This window comes from Lotus japonicus, chromosome 5, assembly GCF_012489685.1.
Source record: "Lotus japonicus ecotype B-129 chromosome 5, LjGifu_v1.2".
In the NCBI taxonomy this organism is placed as follows: domain Eukaryota; kingdom Viridiplantae; phylum Streptophyta; class Magnoliopsida; order Fabales; family Fabaceae; genus Lotus; species Lotus japonicus.
Genome location: NC_080045.1, coordinates 48,441,313 through 48,465,668, shown reverse-complemented (window position 1 = coordinate 48,465,668; position 24,356 = coordinate 48,441,313). Strand labels below are relative to the sequence as shown.

The 24,356-nt window shown below is 40.2% G+C and overlaps 1 protein-coding gene across 1 annotated transcript; it reads left to right on the top strand.

The window, feature by feature from the left end:
* Window positions 1–3,608: 3,608 nt before the first annotated feature.
* LOC130719686 (E3 ubiquitin protein ligase DRIP1-like) lies at window positions 3,609–9,214 on the top strand. Its single transcript, XM_057570298.1, has 7 exons — window positions 3,609–3,690; window positions 4,764–4,863; window positions 6,125–6,686; window positions 7,559–8,007; window positions 8,102–8,152; window positions 8,549–8,621; window positions 8,735–9,214. Exons 1-7 carry the CDS (start codon window positions 3,609–3,611, stop codon window positions 8,897–8,899), a joined length of 1,482 nt encoding a protein of 493 aa, XP_057426281.1. The 3' UTR covers window positions 8,900–9,214.
* The last annotated feature ends 15,142 nt before the right edge of the window (window positions 9,215–24,356 follow it).

Below are 24,356 nucleotides of genomic sequence, written 5' to 3'. Positions count from 1 at the left end.
AAAAAACTTTTAGTGATCGCTATTGAGAAGTTGTGACTAAGGCAAAACTATGGACTAAGTGAACGACTAAAATAATGGATAAAAGACTTAAAGCAATAAAAAAGAAAGGCTCCAGTAAACGACTGAAATGTAAACGGCTGTAAGATTGTAAATGAATTAAAATGTTGAAAGGTAAAGGTAGGGAAGTAAAAACAAAAGAAAGATGTGGGAAATTTGTAGATTTGATTGATTGATTGTTTGAGTTGTGTGTACAAATGACTTCCTATATTTATAGAGATAAAATTCGGCTAACCTACCACAGTTAACAATCACCTACCACTACCCACGTTTCTTCGTGTTCATGAGCATTTACAGATCGTGGGGTGTTTGTGGTTTGCTTCTCCTAGTCAGTCTGGAAACTTGCTTTGAGCCGATCACCTTTGTATCGACAAGTTCATTGGTATAATCGTTTTCCCTAAATCAAAGGGGCAAAACCATTTGAACTTTTTTCACACATGAAGACCTTCTAGAAGCCTGTGAAATATCTTCAATTATGTATTTATGCCCCCCTATACCTCTCCTCAAATTTTGTCCACATTCATGCTCCTTTCGACGTTTTACCTTAGCGTGACATCTACAACTCCTAGTCCAACGGCTAGTTTGCCTCATAGGTTGACAAGTTCCTTTGACAACCTTAGTAGTCGTTTCTTCAGTATGAGGTTGAAGGTGCGGTTCTACATTTTGCCGCGACACTCTAGTTCATTTATAATCATCTGCTTATAAATAGTCAGTGTACTAAATGATAAGGGTTAATTTTGGATTTTTTTCTCATTTAAAAAAATGTAGAACCGCACGTTCAACCTTATACTGAAAAAACAAAATACTGAATCACTAATCACAATCATTCAACAACAATGAAAAGAGACAAATGAGCAAATGTTCATTTCCAATCATTAGCTTTGTTCATAACAACTATTTAGTAAACAAACGGTTTTAATTTTTTGAACACATAAACAAACGGTTAAAAACTTAAAAGATAGTACAAAATCAGTGACGATAAAATAGCGAACTAACTAGTTTCTTTTTATTTAATTTAAAAACAATAATGTTACTTACACTCCTCTCATTTGAGGTGGAAGAGATGGAATGAAGAGAGAGATAGGAAGAAAAGAAAAAGTAAGAGAGAGAAAGTATGAGATGTGATAGATGATAAGATGAGAGAGATAGAAACAAAAAGAGTTGGAAATGAAGTGTTTTAAAAAATGAGGTGTGTATATATCATTACTCTTTAAAAATATACTTGGGCTAAATAAAGTTCATTCTGTTTTCTGATGTATGAAAAAAATAAATTCAAGTTCGTTCAACCAACACATATTTGTTCACTGGGTGATGACAAATGACTATGTTATGTGTTCAACTCCCTTCCGTTGTGAATATGAGACTGTGTTGGTGAACGATCTCTAAGTATATATTGTAAAGAATATGGTCTCAAACATGTGGTGGTGTCGTGGTGATCGAGTTGAACTTACCTAAATTTTTATTATTTTACTTAAAAAACCTAAGTTTTTAGTCATCAGAAAAAAAAATTAAATAAAGTTCAATATCAACCCATAAAGTGTTGGTTTAGTGGTCAGTGAGATAGAAGCTCATTAGAATCAAATCATGAGTTTAAATTCTGAAACATTTATTTAGAGAGACACGTAACTGTAAAGGATAAATAAAAATATACAAAATCAAATAAAACCTATTGACTAATATTGTCATTTTTAATACATATAGCTTAATATAAAATATCTTATACGAGGTATATATATATTTTTTTTGAGTAAGAGGTATATTTTTTTTTAAGATCGAGGTATATGATGAATTTAAATTTTAAAAGTGAGAGGTGCAATTAAAGGCATAACATGCTTACATATAACGTGTTAAAATTGTGATAAATGTATAATCTCATAATTTTATATTATTTAAATTTGATTTCACTCGATATTTATCACTCCATAAATTATATTAAAGAAAAAATATAAAATCATTATCATTCATTAGAAAATTAACCGTCCCCTAGAATAGCTCAAGTTGTAGGAGCTGAGGGACATATGAGTCGGGTAGGGAGAGGTCCAAGGATCGATCCCTGGCGGGTGTAATTTATCTTTCCGATGTACCAAAAAAATATTTGAAAATTAACCGTTTAAATTATAAAAAAGATTATAATATGATAATTTATAATTACTTGATACACTTAATAATTTGAAAAGACAAAATAGTAGTACATGCACTGCCAATCAATCACATTTTAAATATTGGAAAAAATAATTTTTTATTTAATTAATTGATTAAAAATTTGATTGAAGTAAATACATCAAATTAAATTCATTTTGATACACTATATATAATACAAATTGTGTTATATAGTATCACAAGTTTGGAATAATATAGAGTTTAATGATTATACATTTACGGTGGATAAAAGGTTTGGGAAATGATACATGACACGAGACATGGAGCACGATGGTGCACACCACATTAGCCATGTTTCATGAATATTAAAGAAAAAATTGTCTTGTTGATGTCAGCACGCGAGGGTGCAAGATAAAAATTGTCTCGTTAGACATGGAGCACGAGGGTGCACGATAAAAGTTGTGCCGTCGTCGGGTTGAAGAGAGTTGTGTCGCTGTCTTGATGTTGCGCCCAAAACCTTGTGCTTCATAATTTGTTGTCGTCGTCATCCCAGGGGAAGAGTTCATCCCTCGACCTTGTTGACTCTGCATTTGGTGGCCTTTTCATCCCTGCCGCTCATAGGTAACTGTCATCAACTCATTTTTGCATCACAATATAAGTATGTTTTGTTTACATATACGTTAACAATTTCCACGTCACTCGTGCCTCAATCTGTCGTGCCATATAACAGTGCTGAAAAGTTTTACATTGTCATTTAAATAGAATTCATCATAATTAAATTTAAAATTTAAAATATTTAAAATGGAAATATAGTGAAATATAGTTGAATATATATGTAAAACTTTTACATTGACGACGCATCACAATTATAAATCATTAATTTTGACTAAGATACCTCCACAGCCGGTAGCTGTGAGATTAATCACTTACCTACAATCGGCATATAAAGCGGTACAAGAAATTTTGTCCATATTAAACTTTCATACCCGATTGGGAATTTACAATGAATAAGGACACAAAAGAATAACAACACTCCATAAAATGTATCAAGAACTATAGTAAAGGATGAAGCATGTACTACTAATATAATAAGGTAAGACCCTATTTGTAGTGTACTCTCAAACAACATACACACACATCATTGCCGTTTCTTCTTCTCTCTCTCAGATACACACAGTACCATCTCTTTCGTTGGAACACACGCTCACTCTTCTTCATCACGTTAACGTGTTCTTCACCTTCCATCAATCACATAAAGCCAAACAACACCCTCCACCACAGTACAAAATCCAAATAGAATCCCACATTGTTTTTGTTTTCATCGTTCAATCTCATAGCTTGGTCAACAATCGATGTTACGATTCTTGATTGATTGAAACCCTTACATTCAATTTTGTGTTTTTGTTCTTTGTGATTCTCGTTGGCAATGTTGTTTTTGTTTGTTTGATGACATGCACCACCATCAATGTGTATGTGTCGTTGTCAGCAGAGACAATAACAATGACATTAAGAACGAGGAGCTTCATGGTGAAGGTTCAGAGGGCGAAGCTATCGGCATGCTTCACGTGTCTTTTGTGTGATAAATTGTTCAGAAACGCCACCACAATTTCTGAATGCTTGCATACTTGTAAGTGTTGATTCTTTGTTTTTCTCATCATCATCATCATCATCATCCACATTCCTCTGTTTCCCCTGCTTCTATGTCCTCTTCAATTTTGTCTTCAATCTCCCTTACTCTAGATTATGATTTGTAGGTGATTCTGTATGCAATCTGCATTATAAAGCTTTGAACTTGTTTCAATTGAAATGTTGATGTTTTTACATGAAGTTGACCAAGCTGTATGTATGTCTTGATTAAAATATTTTTGTTTTTGTAGACCCAACTTAAATGAAGCAGGTGCCTAATTTTTCACATAGATTGCCTTAGTGAAATGATATTTTGATTCCAATTAACAGTGGATTCATGATTCTATGATTGGTATTTAGTGAAATAATCTTACCACCTAGATGGACTTATAGGGCCTCTTTGGTATGATTGGACCTAAAATATTTATCTAGAAGCTTAAGCTCAAGTTCATTGTAAATTTTCTTCTAATATTAATTCTTTCTAAACATTCCCTATAATATGCATCTGACTTGTTTTCATTAGGAAATCTTGATTGATAAGCCTCAGGATTCCAACATAAATTTACAGGACCAAGGTCTTCTTCCAAATGCAAATCAATAGAAAATTTCTTCTGTTGTTATTATTCCTGTTTCTGATTTCACTTCTTGCTTTTTTTTTAGCTTGTTCTTATGCTTAGTCCTTTTAGATTCAATAACTAAGACTTGTCTATCATTGTGCTTTTATATATGCCACAATGAACTCGTTTGGCTACTGACTTGACTTATTGGAGCTTATCTACTTGAAAAAGCACTGGATGAGCTCTAATAAGTGTTCTTTGATTTGCATCCAAACGGGTTCAACGGCCCTCATCCCCTTGCTTTCTGTTCATTTATTTTTTTCATCTTTTACATGATGAATATATTCATTGTTTTTCTTTTCCATTTACCTATATGTGATGTCATTCTCCGTGTGCATGCCTAAATCTCAAGTTCAATAACAGTTTGCAGGGAATGTATAAATAAGAAGCTAATAGATGAAAATTTACAGCACTGTCCAGTGTGCAAGGCAGACTTGGGTTGTTCTCCTTTAGATAAATTAAGGTATTCACCATGAATGTGACTTCTGTTTCAGGAATGATTGGCTTATTGGTCTGTTATTTCCGTTGCTGCAGTAATTGGTCCAGGATCTCTATATTGTTCTATTCTAATTCATATCATCATTAGAAAATTTGCACAAGTATAGATTGCTACAAATGTTCACATCCAAGTCTTTTGATCTTTTAGCTTTCACCTAAGCCATTTGCTGGTTAAATATGTTGGATCATTTCTTAAGTTGTAAATAATGGATTTTTTAATTTCGTTTTTTACATCTAATTGATTTACAATGTAGAACTTTGCAGGGATAGGACAAAAAAATATGTGTGCTAATGATGAACAACTAACAAAATACATTACTAATTAAGAAAAGAGGGATTTGGCATCTAAAAAGTGTGACTCACGCTCTCTGCCCAACCTGGCCCTCTTTTGCTTGTTAGATAGGATCAGTGAAATGTGTACTAACTATTAAGGGAAAAATACATATTTATAGGCTTTAACTTATATGTATTCTGAAGTTCATCATTTATTAAAGTAGACAGTGCTAATGATCCAATGTCAATGTTTTAACATGTCACATTGCAGCTAAATTGGAGGTTTTAAGTTCTACATAAGTTTTAGCTTAAAAATACACGTTTCAATCAAAATCTCTATCCAATGGTGCACTTGGACTATTGTTTTTAGTGGAAATCTGCATGTAGGATAGTAAATCTCAGCGGTCTATTACTTACAGTTTGGCTTTGCTTGTACCTCAAGTATTCTTATAAATAACTACATTATATTTTGTGAATTCTTTCAAATCATACTATGAATAGTATTAATGCACATAAATACTATTCTGGGTAACGATGAGCTCTTAATTATGGGGGAAATATGGTGGAGAATATTGGTTGTATTGTTAAGTGGGAACTAATGAATGACATTTATCATAATAAGAGTTCTTATTATGGTTTAAATCAAGGTCCATGATCACAATTGTGGTAGTGACATCATGGTTTTGAGGGTCTCCACGATTGCAATTGTGGCTGCTTCAACCATTTTGCCCACAATTTTTCACAATATCAATAATCGCGACGTGACAATTTAAAACTTTGCTTGTTACTTTTGTGAATGCACAATGTGAGAAATTTGATAAATCAAACTCTGCAATTTTCCCTTTTCTTGGTTCTTTGTGATAGTTAAAATTTATTTGATTTCATTTCTCTCTTTTTCTTTGGAATTTTTTCTGAATTTTGCTCTACTTTTATATTCTATTTGAAATATACAGGGGAGATCACAGCCTGCAATACTTGAGGGAGAAAATTTTCCCATGTGAAGGAAAAAATGCGAAGGTTCCTCAAAATGGTGCTTCAGTTAGACCGAAAAGAAAGAAGAAGAATTCTTTATCTTCATTAAAAGCCAAGGCAAGAAGAGCAAAAGCTGCTGCAAGAGAAGCTTCTACTCCACAAGAACCTGTGCTTTCTGCTTCTACTCCACAAGAACCTGTGCTTTCTGCTTCTACTCTACAAGAACCTGTGCTTTCTGCTTCTACTCCACAGGAACCAGAGCTTTCTGCTTCCATTCCACAAGAATCAGAGCTTTCTGCTTCTAAACCTGATAAAGTGGAAGATGTAAGCCAAGGTACAAAACAGTGTGGGATAAATATTTTGGATGAAGTTTCTACAATTCAATCTGCAAGAAGAGCCAAAGCTGCAGCAAGAAGAAAATTCATTCGATGTGAATTAACTCCTACTTCTCAACCCGACAAAGTAGTAACAGAAGATAAAAAGAAAGATGATGACCCTCTCCAGCTTGAAACTCCCTCAGAGACTTCAAATACCAGAGTTCAGGTAAAAGAGGCAAATATTTTTCCTTCCTTTATTCTTTTTTTTCTGGTTCATGTCAACATTTTACAATCCTGAGTGTTTTTCTGCTTTCTCTTGCTCCCAGTGTCTATTTCAGGAAACTAGTGGTACTTTATTCCTTCTGGCCTCACTTTTTGTTAGAAAGATATTTGCATGTGCTCTTTAGAGATAACTTGGATAAACTTCTCAACAAGTACGAGCAACTTTGGATAGTAGAATCAATTTTACTTGGTTAAAATCAATTCTAACCAGTTGAAATGTTGTTTGCGTGTACCAGTAAAATTGATTTCATGGGCAGAGAATTGGATCCACTTAGCACAAAAAATAATTGTTTCTACGTTAAACATAAGCAAATCTGAGATTTTACCACTAAATTTCATAATATTGCCCCTACAAAAGCCATTTTTTTATGAAGGTATCCAAACATAAGTCACATCATTTTAACTCACATTTACCATACACAGTTTTACTATAAATGCTGATCCAAATACACCACACAAAACTAAAAATGCGTGTTTGGATCAGCTTATTTTTTCCCTGAATCAATTCTTGCACTCAAAAGCTTCTCCCCAGATTTGATTTTGACTTTAGAATCAATTATAGAAGGGTTTCCACACAAAGTTATATGAGCTTCTTACAAAAGATAAAATCAACTTATGTATCTCAAATTTTCAACTTTTTTTAGAAGCTCCCTAATCTAACTCCTCCATCAACACCCATAATCCTATATGACTTTTTTCTCAATTAGAGACCAAATACTTATCTAAGTTGAAAACCTCCCATTAGTTAGAAGCTAATCCAAACAGGGTCTTAGTACAAAACTATCTCATGAACAATTGTTTATTATGATTTAGCAGAATTCTTCAGAACCAGATTCAAGTCAACAAATAGAGCCCAACAAGATTTCAGGGGAGAGAACAGAGTTATGGAACGAAAATGTTGATGTCCACGAGCCATTGAAATGCATAGTGGAAGCTGCAAGCAAAAAAAAGTCTCGTATCAAGTCCACCATGCAAGAAAATGGTGTCATTCCACTGCTTGTTGACTCTAGTGACAATGACTCCCAGGTTTCTGAGGTCGAAGTTAAGACACATTGTCACCAAATAAACAATTCTGGTGATCAAAATGAGTTTCCTCCTCCAAAGTTGAATACCTTCGATCTTAACCAGCTTCACATCACCGAAGAAAGAACAGCCAAAATCTCTGAGGACTTGAATGTTCCAGCACAACCTGAGATTGATTTGAACAGTGAAAGCAGCAAAGCATTTGGTCCAATCTGGTTCTCTTTGGTTGCTTCTCAAGAGAAGTGCGTTTACTTTTCATGACTTATTCAATATTCATCTTTTCAATATTATTGTTCTTAAATGATGACTATCTGACATTTGATCTTCTGGATACAGGGAAGTAGGTGCACGATTGCCACAAATAACTTCCTGCTACATAAGGGTCAGGTGAGTTTTTTACATTATGAGTTTTTGTTTGCTCCTGATGTTCTTAGATCATTCCTTTCCTTTTCGGGACTTGAACTAAATTACGGGTAGTTGGTGCGGATCTGAACATACTCAACGAGTATGGGGTGACATTCAAGTTGCTATAGATGCAAGAATAGAGATAGGTACAAGGGGTACTTTTTAGAATCCAGGTAGAGTGACAAGGATTATGGTACTCTACTCATACTCTACCTACGCGAGATATTTAACACCTTGTTTGTGCAGTCGAGGAGCAACTAACTACTCTTCACTCATTTTATTGCTACTCAATTAGAGTTTCAAATTTGGACAAGTGCGTTTAATTGGCATTGTACATTCTGTGACAACTTCCACTAATGAATCTTCAAATTATTATAGGGATGGTAGTTTACCGGTCTCGTTTATCAAAAAGTATCTCGTAAAGAAGCTTTATCTTGCTAGTGAAACCGAGGTAAATTGGTCTTCTCTCTTTGCTAAATCTTACACCATTGTGATTTGTATACAATTAATGAATTCCCATTTATGATTGACAAGTTAATTGCTTTTCTGATTATAACCTTACAGGTGGAGATCTCACTACAAGGACAGCCAGTTTTATCTTCATGGCAACTGCAAAACTTAGTGGATTTTTGGTTACAAACAGTGCCAGCCAATGAGAGGATCCAGACATCAATTGGAAGCTCAGCTAAGGATTTTGTCATGGTCCTTAAGTACAGTCGAAAGACTTGAGAGCTCATAAAACTACCTTGCCATGCTTTTCTAAGGAAATTTAAAAAATTTCTGTTTTTTGAAGTCGAAACCCCACATATGCTTGATTGAGTGCTATGTGTGGTATATTGTTAGAAAGATAGGGATGTATTAACTCATAGAAAAGCATTTCTTTCACATTCATTTTTTACACCTCATTCTCTAACCTTCATTTTGTTGGAAAGGAGAGAAAGTACATTTTCCCCTCTTTTTTCTGTTAAGGTCTAAAGGGTGAGGGTAGCTGTGAAAATTGTTTTAAGAAACAAGAACTCTATTAACATGGAGTATATTACTATAAGGCCACATCTTTCATTATTTTTGCTTTCTGGTACCTTTTTGTTGTTTCTTTGGCGATCTAGTAGAAAATAAAATATACTACGAAAGAAATCACTGCTTGCATTCGATGTTGGTGTAAATCTGATTTACCTTACTGGAAATTAAATCACAAGAAACAGTTACAATATCGGTATGACCAAACCCAGGTTAACTGGCATTAGATTGATGCTTAAGCGGAAATCCTGGGCTGTTTTAGTGAAGGATACTTGTAGTTCAAACAAAAATGAAAAAAATCATTGCTTAACTGGTCATTCAAGTCAGTTTAACCTGATTTATTAGAAATATTAAATGTATGTACAAAAAGGCCTACATGGGATCTTCCTTTTCACCCAAGCTGCACGTTGAACAATTACCCTTTCTAATTTCATCACCTTTAGATACCAAAGATCTACCTCCTGTTGAGCCAAGATTTCTAATGCTACAATTATCGACACCGGTGTTAGAAGGATGCTTCCTCGACAGGAAGAACCGCGACGGAGCTCGAAGCCCATCAGGCAACACTCCCCCCAAAGTCAGGGGAGTAAAGGAAAATTCGACAAACCGACAAACGCGATGAAAGAGGCAGTTACCAAAGGTGGGCAATTATCAGCACGTGTGCGTACCCACGATGCCACAAACAGCGGTGGTTACCCACGACTCAAGGCTACCCACGTCGCAAGCAAACCAATCAAAGTCACGTGCACAAATCCACCGGCTAAACGTGGGGTAAGGCGCCAAAATTCAAACCCACGAAGCCATCATGCATTGAAGAAAAAACCGACAAGAACGTGGAGGAAGAAGCAGCACTATAAATAGGAAAAGCAGCAGCAGAAAAAAAGGGGTTCCCAACTCAAACTCTGAAAATTCACCAGAAAGCTCTAAATGTCCGCATCAATGAGACTCAAGGAGCAAAACGTGATGATGGAGGAGTATGTTGCAGAACCAACACTTTAGTTTTCTTGTATTTAAGCTTGTTAATTTCCAGTTCCTTTATGCATTTTCCTGTCGAAATCCACATTTCTTGTAGCTTTTGCGTTATTTTGATGTATGTGACTTCTTTGTAATTGGCCCATGCTTAATGAAATTCAGTTCTGTTTAAACCGATTCGTTGTTGTCGGAAAACACTCACACGCACACAACACTTTGGCAAAGCGTTTTCTCAAAAGGACCCTGAATCTAAACTTCCTTTAGTCGAACTAAGAGGATATTTGTTTACCAAAAATCAGTGTAAACAAATTGGCACACCTGGTGGGACCGTTTTTGTGAAAACTGAGTTTTACAGAAGCGTTTTGTGTGTTTAGTTTATCGCATGCTATTTGGTATTTGTTACTTGCCTTGATTGTGATTTATATGCACCTGAGAAGTGGTAAGACTATAAGTATGGCAAGCAATCGAGGAAGAACCTCCCCCCAAGGGTCTAACGTGGGCAATCAGGGTAGCCCCGGGGGAAGTAGTGGTAATAATAATGAAGAAGTGTCTACTAGGATGGGACCTGGCACCACTATGCCAACCCAGAATGTGGCAATCTCTGCAGTTGCAGAAATGCCTGTATCTACATCAGTGCAGGAACAAATTGTTCCAACTGTTACGAGAGGAGACATGCCTTATGGTATGCCTATGTCTGTAATGCAAGGCATACAGGGCTCATACTCGATATTCCCCGAGAATGTTCCTCCATTTAGCATACCCCCCCTTTGGGGCAAATGGAACAATGTTGAACTTAGGGAGTCAAGTCAGCCCTCCTGGCCCTATCCCTGGGTCCAGTTCACAGATTTATTTGTCTACAAGTATGAACACTGGTTCACTTCAAGCCATTAGGCGGCAAGTAGATGATAGTAACCATGAAATGGTTAACATGCTATCTCGACAGATAGGTGAACTAATTAACCCTGTGCTCCAAAATAGTAATGCCAATAATCAGCATTTGGCACGTCAAATGGATCGTTTGGCTACAGCCCTGGGGGCACCAGTCGAAATGCAACCAGCACCAGGGATTAACCAAATCCCATTGCCTAACCATGTCCCTGCCCATGTGCGCTATCAAGCGCCACAACGTCAAGAAATGGGGGCAAACCCTTTGTTTAGGGGAAACGAGGCAGTGCAGCTACCATTGCAAAATGTGTATATGGTAAACAGGGAAGAGCACACTGATGGCGTACTAGAAAGAATTCGACACCAGAATGCTGGGGGGCAACAAAATGTTGCTGCCGTAGTGGAACAATTGTTGAACCAACATGGCTTCAACGTGGGTTTTGCGAATAGACCCCATTTTGTGTCAGCCTTTACAGAAGAGGTTCTCGAATCGGAACTTCCTCGAGGCTGGAAGGTCCCCAAATTCACTAAGTTCTCTGGGGATTCAGGAGAGTTTACTGTAGAGCACATAGCCAGGTACCAAATCGAGGCAGGGGATCTAGCCATCAATGAAAATTTAAAAATGAAGTACTTCCCGAGTTCTTTAACTAAAAATGCGTTCACTTGGTTCACCACCCTAGCCCCTAGGTCGGTTCATACATGGGCCCAGTTGGAAAGAATTTTCCATGAACAATTCTTTAGGGGAGAGTGCAAAGTGAGTTTGAAAGATCTGGCTAGTGTCAAAAGAAAGCCAGCAGAGACCATTGATGATTACTTAAACAGGTTTAGGATGCTTAAATCTCGATGTTTCACTCATGTCCCTGAACATGAGCTAGTTGTCTTAGCCGCTGGAGGTCTAGAGTATTCTATTAGAAAGAAAATCGATACTCAGTATATTCGAGATATGTCTCTACTCGCAGACAGAGTGAGGCACATCGAGTTACTAAGGGCCGAGAAATCTGAAGAAAAGGCCAAAACTACTAAGTGGCCAAAGAAGGAAAAAGTAGCGTACATAGACGCTGATCCAGTGTGTCAAAGTCCATGTGTTTATCAAGAAGTCCCCGCAGACGTCGACTTAAATGATGTCAATCTGGCTGAACTCCAGCCAGGTGATCCTTATGTTTGTAAGGCATTGAAACCATATGAAAACAAACTTGGGGAAGAAAGCCCCAAGAATACCATTCCTGCAGTAAAAACTTATACTTTTGATGTGACCAAATGTGATGCAATTTATGATATACTTGTGTCTGATGGTTTGCTTGTGGTCCCTAAAGACCAAAAACTTCCTTCTCCTGAGAAAGGAAAGGGAAGAAATACTGCAAATATCACAACTTTTTTGGTCATTGGACCTCATAGTGTGTTCGTTTCAGGGATCTTGTGCAGGGGGCATTGGATTCAGGAAGACTCAAGTATGATGAAAAAGCCAAAAACCAAATGAAGATTGACTCTGACCCATTGCAGATAGCTGAGGCCAACTATGTAGAGCCTTTCTACATTGGCATGGTCGACATTTCTGAAAAGCTAGATCTAGGTTTGACACTTGGAGAGGCAAAGGAAGAAAACATTGCTGTCGACGAGCCAGAGGTCGAGAAAGAGGTGAGCTTAGAGGAGGTTTACCCCAAGGCTGGAGAAACTCTTGTCGAGTTTCTATCTCGGAGCAAAGATGGCGAGAAAGAAGTCATGCTGTGCCCTCGATGCAGCGCCGTCTTCGACAAATCTGCAGCCAAAGCCTACCAAGATTCTGAAATGAAGAAGTATTACCAGAACAAAATGCCTGTGTCTAGGAGGTTGAAATACCCTCATGAGGAGTGGGTTGAAAGAGGCCAGGAACTCGATGGCCATAAAGGCCAGAAGTCGAGGAATAAAGACAAAACTTACGTCCCTGATGCTGGGTTGCCAAAAAATCAATGGTTCAGGCCAGCACCTCCAAGACCAAAACAACACCAAAAGTGGTAGAAAATCGACTTGGGCCAGGGATCCTCTTACATCAACAACTCCCGTGTGTCGTGAAGCTACTCCTATGGTTCTGGGAATTACTATGCTCCTGAACAAATGACTAGGACTCAGTTCAGACGTTTCCTGAGGAAAAGGAAAGCTGAAAGAGAAAGAAGTGGCAAGTTCCGTTCACTATGGGACATAAAGCCAGAAGACAACCCTCGTAATGAACCTAGTGTGGCGTCGATTATCAACCAGCTAGACCACGCCATTAAACAAGGAACAACTGTGCCACCTAACCCAGCCAAGGAAAAGGGGAAAGAGGCTGTTGAAGATGAGGATGAAGACATGCTCGAAGATTTCGACGACAGTGATGGAGAAGACCTCAACATCATTTGCATAGTGTCTATCTTACCTGCTGAATTCGACAGAATCTCAGAAGTTACAGAAAGCGAAGAAGATTACTATGTCGAGGAAGAGCCAGATGACAATCCTTTGTGTTATTATGTGATGCAGAGAGGGTCTGTCGAGGATGAGAGAGCTATTTTCCAGAGGCCAACTTAACAAATGAAGAGCCATTTAAAGCCATTATTCGTTTGGGCCAAAGTCGAGGAGAAAGGAGTTAACAAAGTCCTTGTCGACGGAGGAGCCGCAATCAACCTGATGCCTGGGTTTATGCTCAAAAAGTTGGGTAAAACTGAAGCAGACCTAATCCCACATGATATGGTTCTTTCGGATTATGAGGGAAAGACAGGTTCTTCCCTGGGGGAAATCATGCTAAATATAACCGTAGGAACGGTGGCCCGCTCCACATTGTTCATTGTGGTTCCTTCAAAGGCCAATTACAATTTGCTGCTGGGAAGAGAATGGATTCATGGTGTGGGAGCAGTGCCTTCGACTTTGCATCAACGTATATCCATTTGGAAATCTGATGGGGTCGTCGCAAATGTACAAGCAGATCAAAGCTACTACTTAGCAGAGACAGGCTACGTTGGTAAAAAGAATTTCGAAAAGAGCCTAGCCACCATAGCTCCTTTGGACACAGTGGCTAATCAATATTTCAACCCCTACTCAGATTACTCAGTGACATTGGATCCCATCCGGGGTCTAAACCTCAATGAAGCATGCAAACCTGATGCCATGAGTGATGGCATAGCGACGAAGAAAAAGATGCCACTACTGAGTGGCAAACCAGTGGTAAAGATGATTAATTCGAGCATAGCTCGAATTTCGGCTTATGCAGCCGAAAACAAAATAAGAACGGCCTTAGAGGCCGAAAGAATGGCCAAAGAAATGGCTATTGATGCAGCTAATGCCTCAATTCTGCCTGTCGAAATGACATCTCAGGAGGAGGTAACAACGAATAAGGATAACACGCGCTTGGAAGAAGACGAGCAGAGTGTCGAAGAGTTTGAAGATCTCCGCAATTTGAGGCTGGATTGCATCTATGATGACAGCCCATTGGGTTTCGAGAAGCCAGCAATCGACATTTCCAAGAAAATGGAAGCTCAGGACCCTTTGGAAGAAGTGGACTTGGGTGATGGCTCAGAGAAAAGGCCAACATATATCAGTGCACTTATTGACCCAGAGTTAAAGGATAGGATGGTGAAACTGCTCAAAGAATTCAAAGACTGTTTCGCTTGGGATTATGATGAGATGCCAGGACTTAGTCGAGAACTGGTGGAATTGCAGTTACCCATCAAAGAAGACAAGAAACCAGTCAAGCAACTACCTAGAAGGTTCCATCCAGACGTGTTGGTAAAAATCAAGGAAGAAATCGAAAGACTCCTCAAGTGCAAATTTATCAGAACAGCTCGATATGTGGATTGGTTAGCTAACGTGGTCCCAGTAATCAAGAAGAATGGAAAGATGAGGGTTTGCATTGATTTTCGAGATCTTAATGCTGCCACTCCAAAAGATGAGTATAACATGCCTATTGCCGAGATGATGGTGGATTCAGCTGCTGGCCACGAGTACTTAAGCCTGCTAGATGGTTATTCAGGCTACAACCAAATCTTCATAGCAGAAGAAGACGTGTCGAAGACAGCTTTTCGATGTCCTGGTGCCCTGGGGACATATGAGTGGGTGGTCATGCCATTTGGGTTGAAAAACGCTGGCGCGACCTACCAAAGGGTAATGAATACCATTTTTCATGATTTCATTGAAACTTTCATGCAGGTTTACATTGATGATATTGTGGTAAAATCCCCATCAAGGGATGACCATTTATCCCATCTAAGGAAATCCTTTGAGAGGATGAGGAAATATGGCTTAAAGATGAACCCCCTTAAATGTGCCTTTGGTGTTATTGCAGGTGATTTTTTGGGTTTTGTGGTGCATAAAAAGGGCATCGAGATCAACAAAAACAAGGCTAAGGCCATTCTCGACACGAGTCCACCAACCAGCAAGAAACAACTGCAATCATTACTGGGAAAGATCAACTTCCTGAGGAGATTCATTGCTAACCTTAGCGAGAAGACTAAATCATTCTCCTCACTTCTTCGACTTAAAAAAGAAGAGGTGTTCCACTGGGAAGCAGAACATCAAAAAGCATTTGAGGAGCTCAAAGAGTACTTGTCCAACCCACCTGTGATGGCACCACCCATAGGAGGGAGGCCAATGAAGTTGTATATCTCTGCCACAGATGAAACCATTGAAAGTATGTTAGCCCAAGAAGATGAGGATGGCAAAGAAAGAGCCATATTTTACTTAAGTAGGGTGTTAAATGACGCAGAAACTCGATACACTATGATCGAGAAACTGTGTTTATGCTTGCACTTCTCTTGTATAAAGCTGAAATATTATATAAAGCCAATCGATGTAATGGTTTTTTCTCATTATGATATAATAAAGCACATGTTATCCAAACCTATCTTGCACAGTCGAATTAGTAAATGGGCTTTAGCCCTAACCGAGTATTCACTAACTTATGCCCTACTAAAGGCAGTTAAGGGGCAAGCAATTGCTGACTTCTTGGCGGATCATACTTTGCCTAAAGAAATTGTAACTTACGTAGGCATCCAACCTTGGAAGCTATTTTTCGGCGGTTCCAGCCACAAGAATGGCACCGGAATCGGGATGTTCATAGTATCCCTAGGGGGCACCCCCACGAAATTCAGGTTTAGGATTAAGAGTAACTGCTCAAACAATGAGGCTGAGTATGAGGCATTAACATCAGGCCTCGAAATCCTGATAGCCCTTGGGGCAAAGAATGTTGTCGTAAAAGGAGATTCTGAGTTGGTAGTGAAGCAACTTACCAAGGAATACAAATGCGTTAGTGAAAATCTAGCTAGATACTACACAAAAGCGAATAATTTGTTGGCCCAATTCGACGAAGCCGAAATAGGCCATGTTCCCAGGATAGATAATCAAGAGGCCAATGAATTGGCAAAAATCGCGTCAGGATACATGGTCGATAATTTTAGGCTAAAAGAGCTTATCGAGGTCAAAGAAAAACTAAACCCCTCTGACCTCGACGTCCTGGTCATTAACAATATGGCACCTAATGATTGGAGAAAACCAATTGTCGATTACTTGCAAAATCCTGTGGGCACTACAGACAGGAAGACAAAGTACAGGGCAATGAGTTATGTCGTCATGAGAAATGAGCTATTCAAGAAGAATATCGACGGAACACTACTGAAGTGTTTAAGCGAAGACGACGCGTTCATAGCGATCTCGGCTGTTCACGATGGGTTGTGTGGTGCCCACCAGGCAGGAATCAAGATGAAGTGGATCCTATTTCGACAAGGGATGTATTGGCCCACTATCATGAAAGATTGCATGGAGTATGCCAAAGGGTGCCAAGATTGCTAGAAACATGCAAGGATACAACATGTGCCAGCAAGTGAGTTACACTCAATCATTAAACCTTGGCCATTCAGGGGATGGGCTTTAGACCTAATTGGCGAGATTAACCCATGTTCTTCTAGGCAGCATAAGTACATAATAGTGGCCATAGATTACTTTACCAAATGGGTAGAGGCAATTCCTCTACAAAATGTTACCCAGGACACGGTGATCGATTTCATCCAAAATCACATAGTGTATCGTTTCGGGTTACCTGAGTCACTCACTACAGACCAAGGCACAGTATTTGTAGGTCAAAAAGTGGCATCATTCGCAGAGTCTTGGGGTATAAAACTCCTAACCTCGACTCCTTATTATGCTCAAGCGAATGGCCAAGTAGAAGCGGCCAACAAAACATTAATCTCCTTGATTAAAAAGCATGTCGGTCGAAAACCTAAAAGCTGGCATCAAACGTTAGGCCAAGTGCTTTGGGCTTACAGGAATTCACCTAAGGAAGCTACCGGAGCAACGCCATTTCGACTAGCATACGGCCAAGAAGCGGTGTTACCAGCAGAAGTATATTTACAGTCATGTAGAATCCAAAGGCAAGAAGAAATTCTAAGTGAAGACTATTGGAATATGATGCTTGATGAGTTAGTGGATCTCGACGAAGAGAGACTATTGGCATTGGATACCTTAACCAGGCAAAAGGATCGCGTTGCTAAAGCTTATAATAAAAAGGTTAGAGCTAAATCTTTTATGCCCGGTGATTACGTATGGAAGGTTGTCTTACCAGTCGATAAAAGGGATAAACGTTACGGAAAGTGGGCCCCAAACTGGGAAGGCCCTTTCACAGTCGAGAAAGTACTTTTAAACAACGCTTATTCGATTAAGGAATTAGGAGGTCGAAATCGACAGATAACGATAAATGGCAAATACTTAAAAAAGTATAAGCCAACGTTGCATGAAATAAACATCGAATAAGGAGGTAAAAGAAAATAAATTGCCAAAACTCGAATGTTTTATTAATTAAAATGAAGCATTACAACTATGGAAAAAAAGCTCTAAAAGGGAAGATTGGCCCTATAACTATTGTATCTGGCCCTAAGAGGCTCCATGCGCCTTAAGACATCTTCTTGTTGGGATTCCAGTCGCGATTTCTCCTGTCGAAGATCCAGCTCCTCACGGGCAGTGGTAGAAAGCTTGTCCACCAAGGCTTTCAGAGCTCCCACACTCCCCTCAGGGTCCACTTGGTTCAGAGTAGCCCTCAACGCCTCGAATTCCTCCATCTTCTCATCTATTTGGTGTTCAGCAAAGAACACTCGAGCCGTGAGTTCCCGGTGTTCTTCATACAGGGGCACCGCTTCATGCAGAAGGCCCAGAAACTCCAGGAGAGGGGTTTTTACAGAGGCAATAATATTCCTCTGCAGAAGCTGGTTGATGAGCCCAGTAAGCTCTTCAGCCAAAGAAAGGAAGGAATGCAATTCCCAAAACAGGTCTTGGTCAAAAGCCAAGCTCCGGATCTGATTAAGGATACGACGGCTAGCCATGGTTAAGGGAGGTTGCCTAAAACAGGAAAGGAATTCTGGAAAAGAAGCAAGGAAGAGTTTGAAGAAGTTACTGAAGAGAAGTAACCAAAAACACTCTATTTATAGTAAAACAACAAAGGAGTGCATTAATTAGTGGCAATCAGTTGCCAACTCTTCATCTTATGGTTACAGGCCACGTAAATCACCACTACCATCGTAAATGGCTTTGGCCTTTAATGAACAAAGACTTTCATTGAATCAAGAAAACGTGGTATAAGATTGCAATAAATTGGCTTATTTCCCAGAAACCAAGCAACGACTACGTAAAGGGTGCAATGGAGTTTGAACGGCGCAACAATTAGTGAATAGCCGTCAGAATAAATGCATAGTGAAAACTGAAAAGACTTGGCAAATTAAACGTCAAATTATATGGCCTACGTGCCAAAACCATTGTCGAAAAATTACATGCAAATCGGCATCGAAAGCCATGGTTAGAATAGTGCCATCATTACATACTGATAAGAGAAAGTCTTAAAGCAGAAATTTAAAAGAATTCAAGCGATCAGCAAAGGTGGCAATCTTGGCATCGAGATCCTTCTTCACGGCCTGGTCAACCTCCAACTCCTTGATAACATCTTTTGTCGAGATGATCAGAGCTTTGGATTCCTTAGTAAGCGCATCCAACTGAGCTTTCACAGCAGGCCTTCCTCGACCAAATCAGCTCGCTTTTTCTCCAACTTGGCAATCTCTCGATGCAGCTCCTCAAGTTTAGTGTCGACATCAGAAATTTCATCTGCAATTAAAACCTTCCTAGCAGTAAATTTCTTAAAGTCTTCTTTCATCGCTGCAACTTGAGCTTTACCAGAAGAGACTTTTGCTTCCTTAAGGCTGACAGCTTGGCCAACGTCCTTGACTTGATGAAAAGTGGCTAAAGCATCCACTAAGAAAGATTGAAGGTTGGCCATAGCAGCAGCCTGATGAGAATCAAGCTTTTGGCCAAGTAGGAAGACAAGCAATTCCTTAGCAGCATGACTCGCTTGAGGGTCAACTTGAATCTGGTCGAGAAATCCGCTGGCGAAGACGATAGCCTTCAGCCGACCCATGCTCTCCTCGATTGAAGGTTGGCCACCCCACTAGATTGAGCAGTCTCAGCAGTGGCATCAGCTGGATGGGGTGGAGAATCCCATTCCAAGGTGCCATCGAGAAAGCCATCCAAAGCTGCCAGCGGGTCCTCCTCAAATAAAGTGTCAAGCTTTTCACTAGACACATGAGACGAAGAGCCACCCTTGGCTTGAGACGAAGGTTGCACAATGGCAGTCGACTTTGGAGGAGGCATGGGGTTATCATCCTTGCCTGGAAGAGCTTCTGCTTCGCGAATGGGAGAGGTTGCACCTTGAATTTCCTACAAGAGAAAATCAGAAAAAACCTCTTTAATGCCCTCTTCGATAAAGTAAAATGCACAGTTAAGGAACCAACAGAACATGGAAAAGTGTAAGGGTACCTGGCAAGTAGACTCCTTAGAAGGGCTTGAGTTGGTGGAGCTTTTGGAACGATGGGGAGATTTGTGACCAGATTTGCTCCTAACCTTCCTCCTCCCCTCAGATGTCGAGGTCATTTTAGCCGAGGATGCGGCCTTGGGAGGCTTCTCGACACCCTAAGCTTTGGATTTTGCAGGGTTGGGAGCTGGAGAATCCTCACGAGATGGAGGATTGGAAATGGAATGCTCATGAACATCAGCCTGAAGATAAGAACAAAACACGATCAGACTAAGAAATCACAGGTTAACATGTCACAAGGCACTCTCGAGAATGAGAAACATACCTGAATAGTGGCGTCACCACCACCTTCTTTGCCATCGACTTCTGGTTGAGCATCAGATGCCAACTTAGAAGCCCCACTGGTGGTGGAAACACCAGCCCCCTTGGCCCTCTTCTGGCTAGCCGAAGCAGCAGGCTTAGGTTTCCTTTTTCGACCCTGTCGAAGAATACATTAGTCAATATTCCAAAGAAATTGAAAAGGAAAAGGAAAAGCCACGAGGAAAGTACCTTGAGCTTGTCAGCGAGACTGACATTATCATCCTCATCATCATCATCATCGTCCTCAATCACAACTGGCTTGTCCTTAGAAGAATGAGCCACCGGAGAAATAACTTGAGGAGTCGGATGGGTAATGACCTCAGCTGCAAATAGAAAGAGAAATTAAGAGGTAAAATAGAAAAACCTAGGCCAAGTCGAAATATTACCTTGACCAATACGCATGTTCAGCGATATGTGGTTGAAGATTTCGACGGGCACATGATACGGAAAGTTCCATAAGTGGTACTTGGTCCAAGTCACTCGCTTTCGAGGAGGAAGAGCTTGATTGACCAACACATTTATATTTACATGGTCAACCCATTTGGGCAAGACCGGTGGAAAGGCCAATGCAAACCTACTCGTAGGCAAAGATGGGAACCTAAAGCCAGTTTTTCGAATAACAAAAGATAGACCTTCCTCACCAGGAGGAATAACTAACTTGGATTTTTTGGCTTTAGATTCCCATTTTTGCCTTAATACTTGGGCTGCTTTCGCAACCGTATCTCGAAGGCGAAGAGTTGGATAATATACCACACCAAAGAACTCTTGAAAGGATCGAATTTCTGCCAGGTGCATACCTTTGGTCTTCTTGAGATCCTGCTTCTGCAAAAGAAAAGCATCTGTCATGCATTGAAGACAATCTACGAGGGGCTTCGAAATCTGGGCCCAATAATCAGACCACCAGGCTTTGAAAGCATTAGTGGCATAATACGAAGGAGCGTAAGTGAAGGGGCTCAGGTTGAGAAGTTTCTTGTTATAGAAATGAACAGTCGTGTCAAAAGCCGAAGCCCTTTTAACAGCCCCAGGGTACAAGACAAGACTCCTGTCAAACAAGGTGTTGGGCAGAGCTTGGCTAAGCCCAAACTGTCGAGAAACCAATTGAGGGTTGTAGCCACACAAAGTGTAATCACTGCTAGCAAAGCCCACAGTTAAAACCCTAGGAGAAAGGATGGTCCTCCAAAGCGTAATATGATGTTCTTTGGGCAATGCGGAATCAGAAGCGTTAGGGTAGGAATTCCTCAGCCAGAAAGGGCCACGAGTAGCCTTGCTATAAGGAGAGAAACTAGAGCGATAATGCTTCAGCTCAAGAAACATGGTAAAGTACTTTCTGAAATCGGCCTCAAAGCTCGACGCATCATAAGCTGGGGTCAGGGTCTCGAGCCTGTGGGTATCAATCCTGGTGTTAGAAACAGCTGGAGGATTGTCTCGTGCCGGCAATAGAGATTCGAAAACTGCGTTCAACCAAAGCTGAAATAACCAGAGGGGTCCAGTTGCATTTAGAGAAACAGTTTTGGCATTCCGGATATCCTCGACAGCTTCATTCAGCATCTGGTAAAAGTTACCAAGAACAAGCCTGGCCATGGCAAGTTGTCGACCCTCGTGGAGCAAGTGGGCTAAGGGCAAAAGCTTGGCAGGTATGCGCAAAGACTTGGTACAGAAAACATAAGCTGAAAGCCAATACAATAGGAACGCGACATGTTCAGCGTCAGACACCTCACCACTCTCGACATAATGGTCCTTAATAAATCGACTAAACGAAATGTTGTCAGTAGGAAGCGAAATGGGTTTAGCAGTTGCAGGTGCGGAGTGATAATCATCACCAATGGGCCATAATCCGGTGATAGCAGCAACATCCAAGAGGGTGGGGGTAATCATGCCAAAGGGAACATGAAGGCAATTGGTAGACCTCTCCCAAAAATAAAGCGCACTCAACAGCATAGCAGGGTTATACGAGATTTGCGATCTCGACAGTTGAATCAAGTCGAGAATCCCGACATCCTTCCAGTGTTGCCTCTTGGCTTCCTCAACCCTATCTAACCATTTGAGGTAAGCTTTGTCGTTAGCAGAAGGGTTAGGGGGAGCTGAACGAAAAGCCCGCTTGGGATCATTAAGAAATGGCATACGGTAAGAAGGTTGGAATGCCAAAATAAGCTCCTCTCCCCTAACACTATGGTGAAATGACTCATGTTCTTCAGGGAGACTATTGGGCCTATCATGCTTTACTACTTTCAAAGGACCCAAAATGGCGCGTAAAGTACCATTAACAGAGAAAGGAATGAGTACCTGGGATTTCCAGATAGCTCTCTTCTCCGCTTCGTTGGGAGGTTCCGGGATTGCCACGCGTTTGGATTCATCCAACTTAAGCTCAGTGGCCAACGGAATGGTCTGCTCAGGGTCGGAAGCCATTGAAAGAAATAATAGGTATTCCGGAGAAAATGAAGAAAGATGAAGTGAGAACTCTGGGAGAGAAAGCTGAAAGCTTGGGGAGGAAAGTAAAGTTTGAACAAGAAACGGCAATAGGGTATTTATAAGCAGAGAGGCAAACGGAACCCAGGCCACATTGTGCATTAATTTATAAAATTTGGAGTCCAAGTGGTTATTTTATTAGCTAAATCAAGTCATGTCTCAGCTTTTTGGTATAGATGGAATCATGGCCCTAAAAAGGCTATAACTGTCAGCTAGTAAAGAGTCATCAGACGTTATGGCTGCTGATTGGACCTGAGAATCGAACGGTCAAAATCACAAAGTATTTGAATCGTTGAGATTGAACGGGTGCGATAAAAAATGCTTGGTGTCTTCAAGCTAGAGCAGTCGACAACCAACATTTTTTGGGGGCAACTGTTGAGCCAAGATTTCTAATGCTACAATTATCGACACCGGTGTTAGAAGGATCCTTCCTCGACAGGAAGAACCGCGACGGAGCTCGAAGCCCATCAGGCAACACTCCCCCCAAAGTCAGGGGGGTAAAGGAAAATTCGACAAACCGGCAAACGCGACGAAAGAGGCAGTTACCAAAGGTGGGCAATTATCAGCACGTGTGCGTACCCACGATGCCACAAACAGCGGTGGTTACCCACGACTCAAGGCTACCTACGTCGCAAGCAAACCAATCAAAGTCACGTGCACAAATCCACCGGCTAAACGTGGGGTAAGGCGCCAAAATTCAAACCCACGAAGCCATCATGCATTGAAGAAAAAACCGCCAAGAACGTGGAGGAAGAAGCAACACTATAAATAGGAAAAGCAGCAGCAGAAAAAAAGGGGTTCCCAACTCAAACTCTGAAAATTCACCAGAAAGCTCTAAATGTCCGCATCAATGAGACTCAAGGAGCAAAACGTGATGATGGAGGAGTATGTTGCAGAACCAACACTTTAGTTTTCTTGTATTTAAGCTTGTTAATTTCCAGTTCCTTTATGCATTTTCCTGTCGAAATCCACATTTCTTGTAGCTTTTGCGTTATTTTGATGTATGTGACTTCTTTGTAATTGGCCCATGCTTAATGAAATTCAGTTCTGTTTAAACCGATTCGTTGTTGTCGGAAAACACTCACACGCACACAACACTTTGGCAAAGCGTTTTCTCAAAAGGACCCTGAATCTAAACTTCCTTTAGTCGAACTAAGAGGATATTTGTTTACCAAAAATCAGTGTAAACAAATTGGCACACCTGGTGGGACCGTTTTTGTGAAAACTAAGTTTTACAGAAGCGTTTTGTGTGTTTAGTTTATCGCATGCTATTTGGTATTTGTTACTTGCCTTGATTGTGATTTATATGCACCTGAGAAGTGGTAAGACTATAAGTATGGCAAGCAATCGAGGAAGAACCTCCCCCCAAGGGTCTAACGTGGGCAATCAGGGTAACCCGGGGGAAGTAGTGGTAATAATGATGAAGAAGTGTCTACTAGGATGGGACCTGGCACCACTATGCCAACCCAGAATGTGGCAATCTCTGCAGTTGCAGAAATGCCTGTATCTACATCAGTGCAGGCACAAATTGTTCCAACTGTTACGAGAGGAGACATGCCTTATGGTATGCCTATGTCTGTAATGCAAGGCATACAGGGCTCATACTCGACATTCCCCGAGAATGTTCCTCCATTTAGCATACCCCCCTTTGGGGCAAATGGAACAATGTTGAACTTAGGGAGTCAAGTCAGCCCTCCT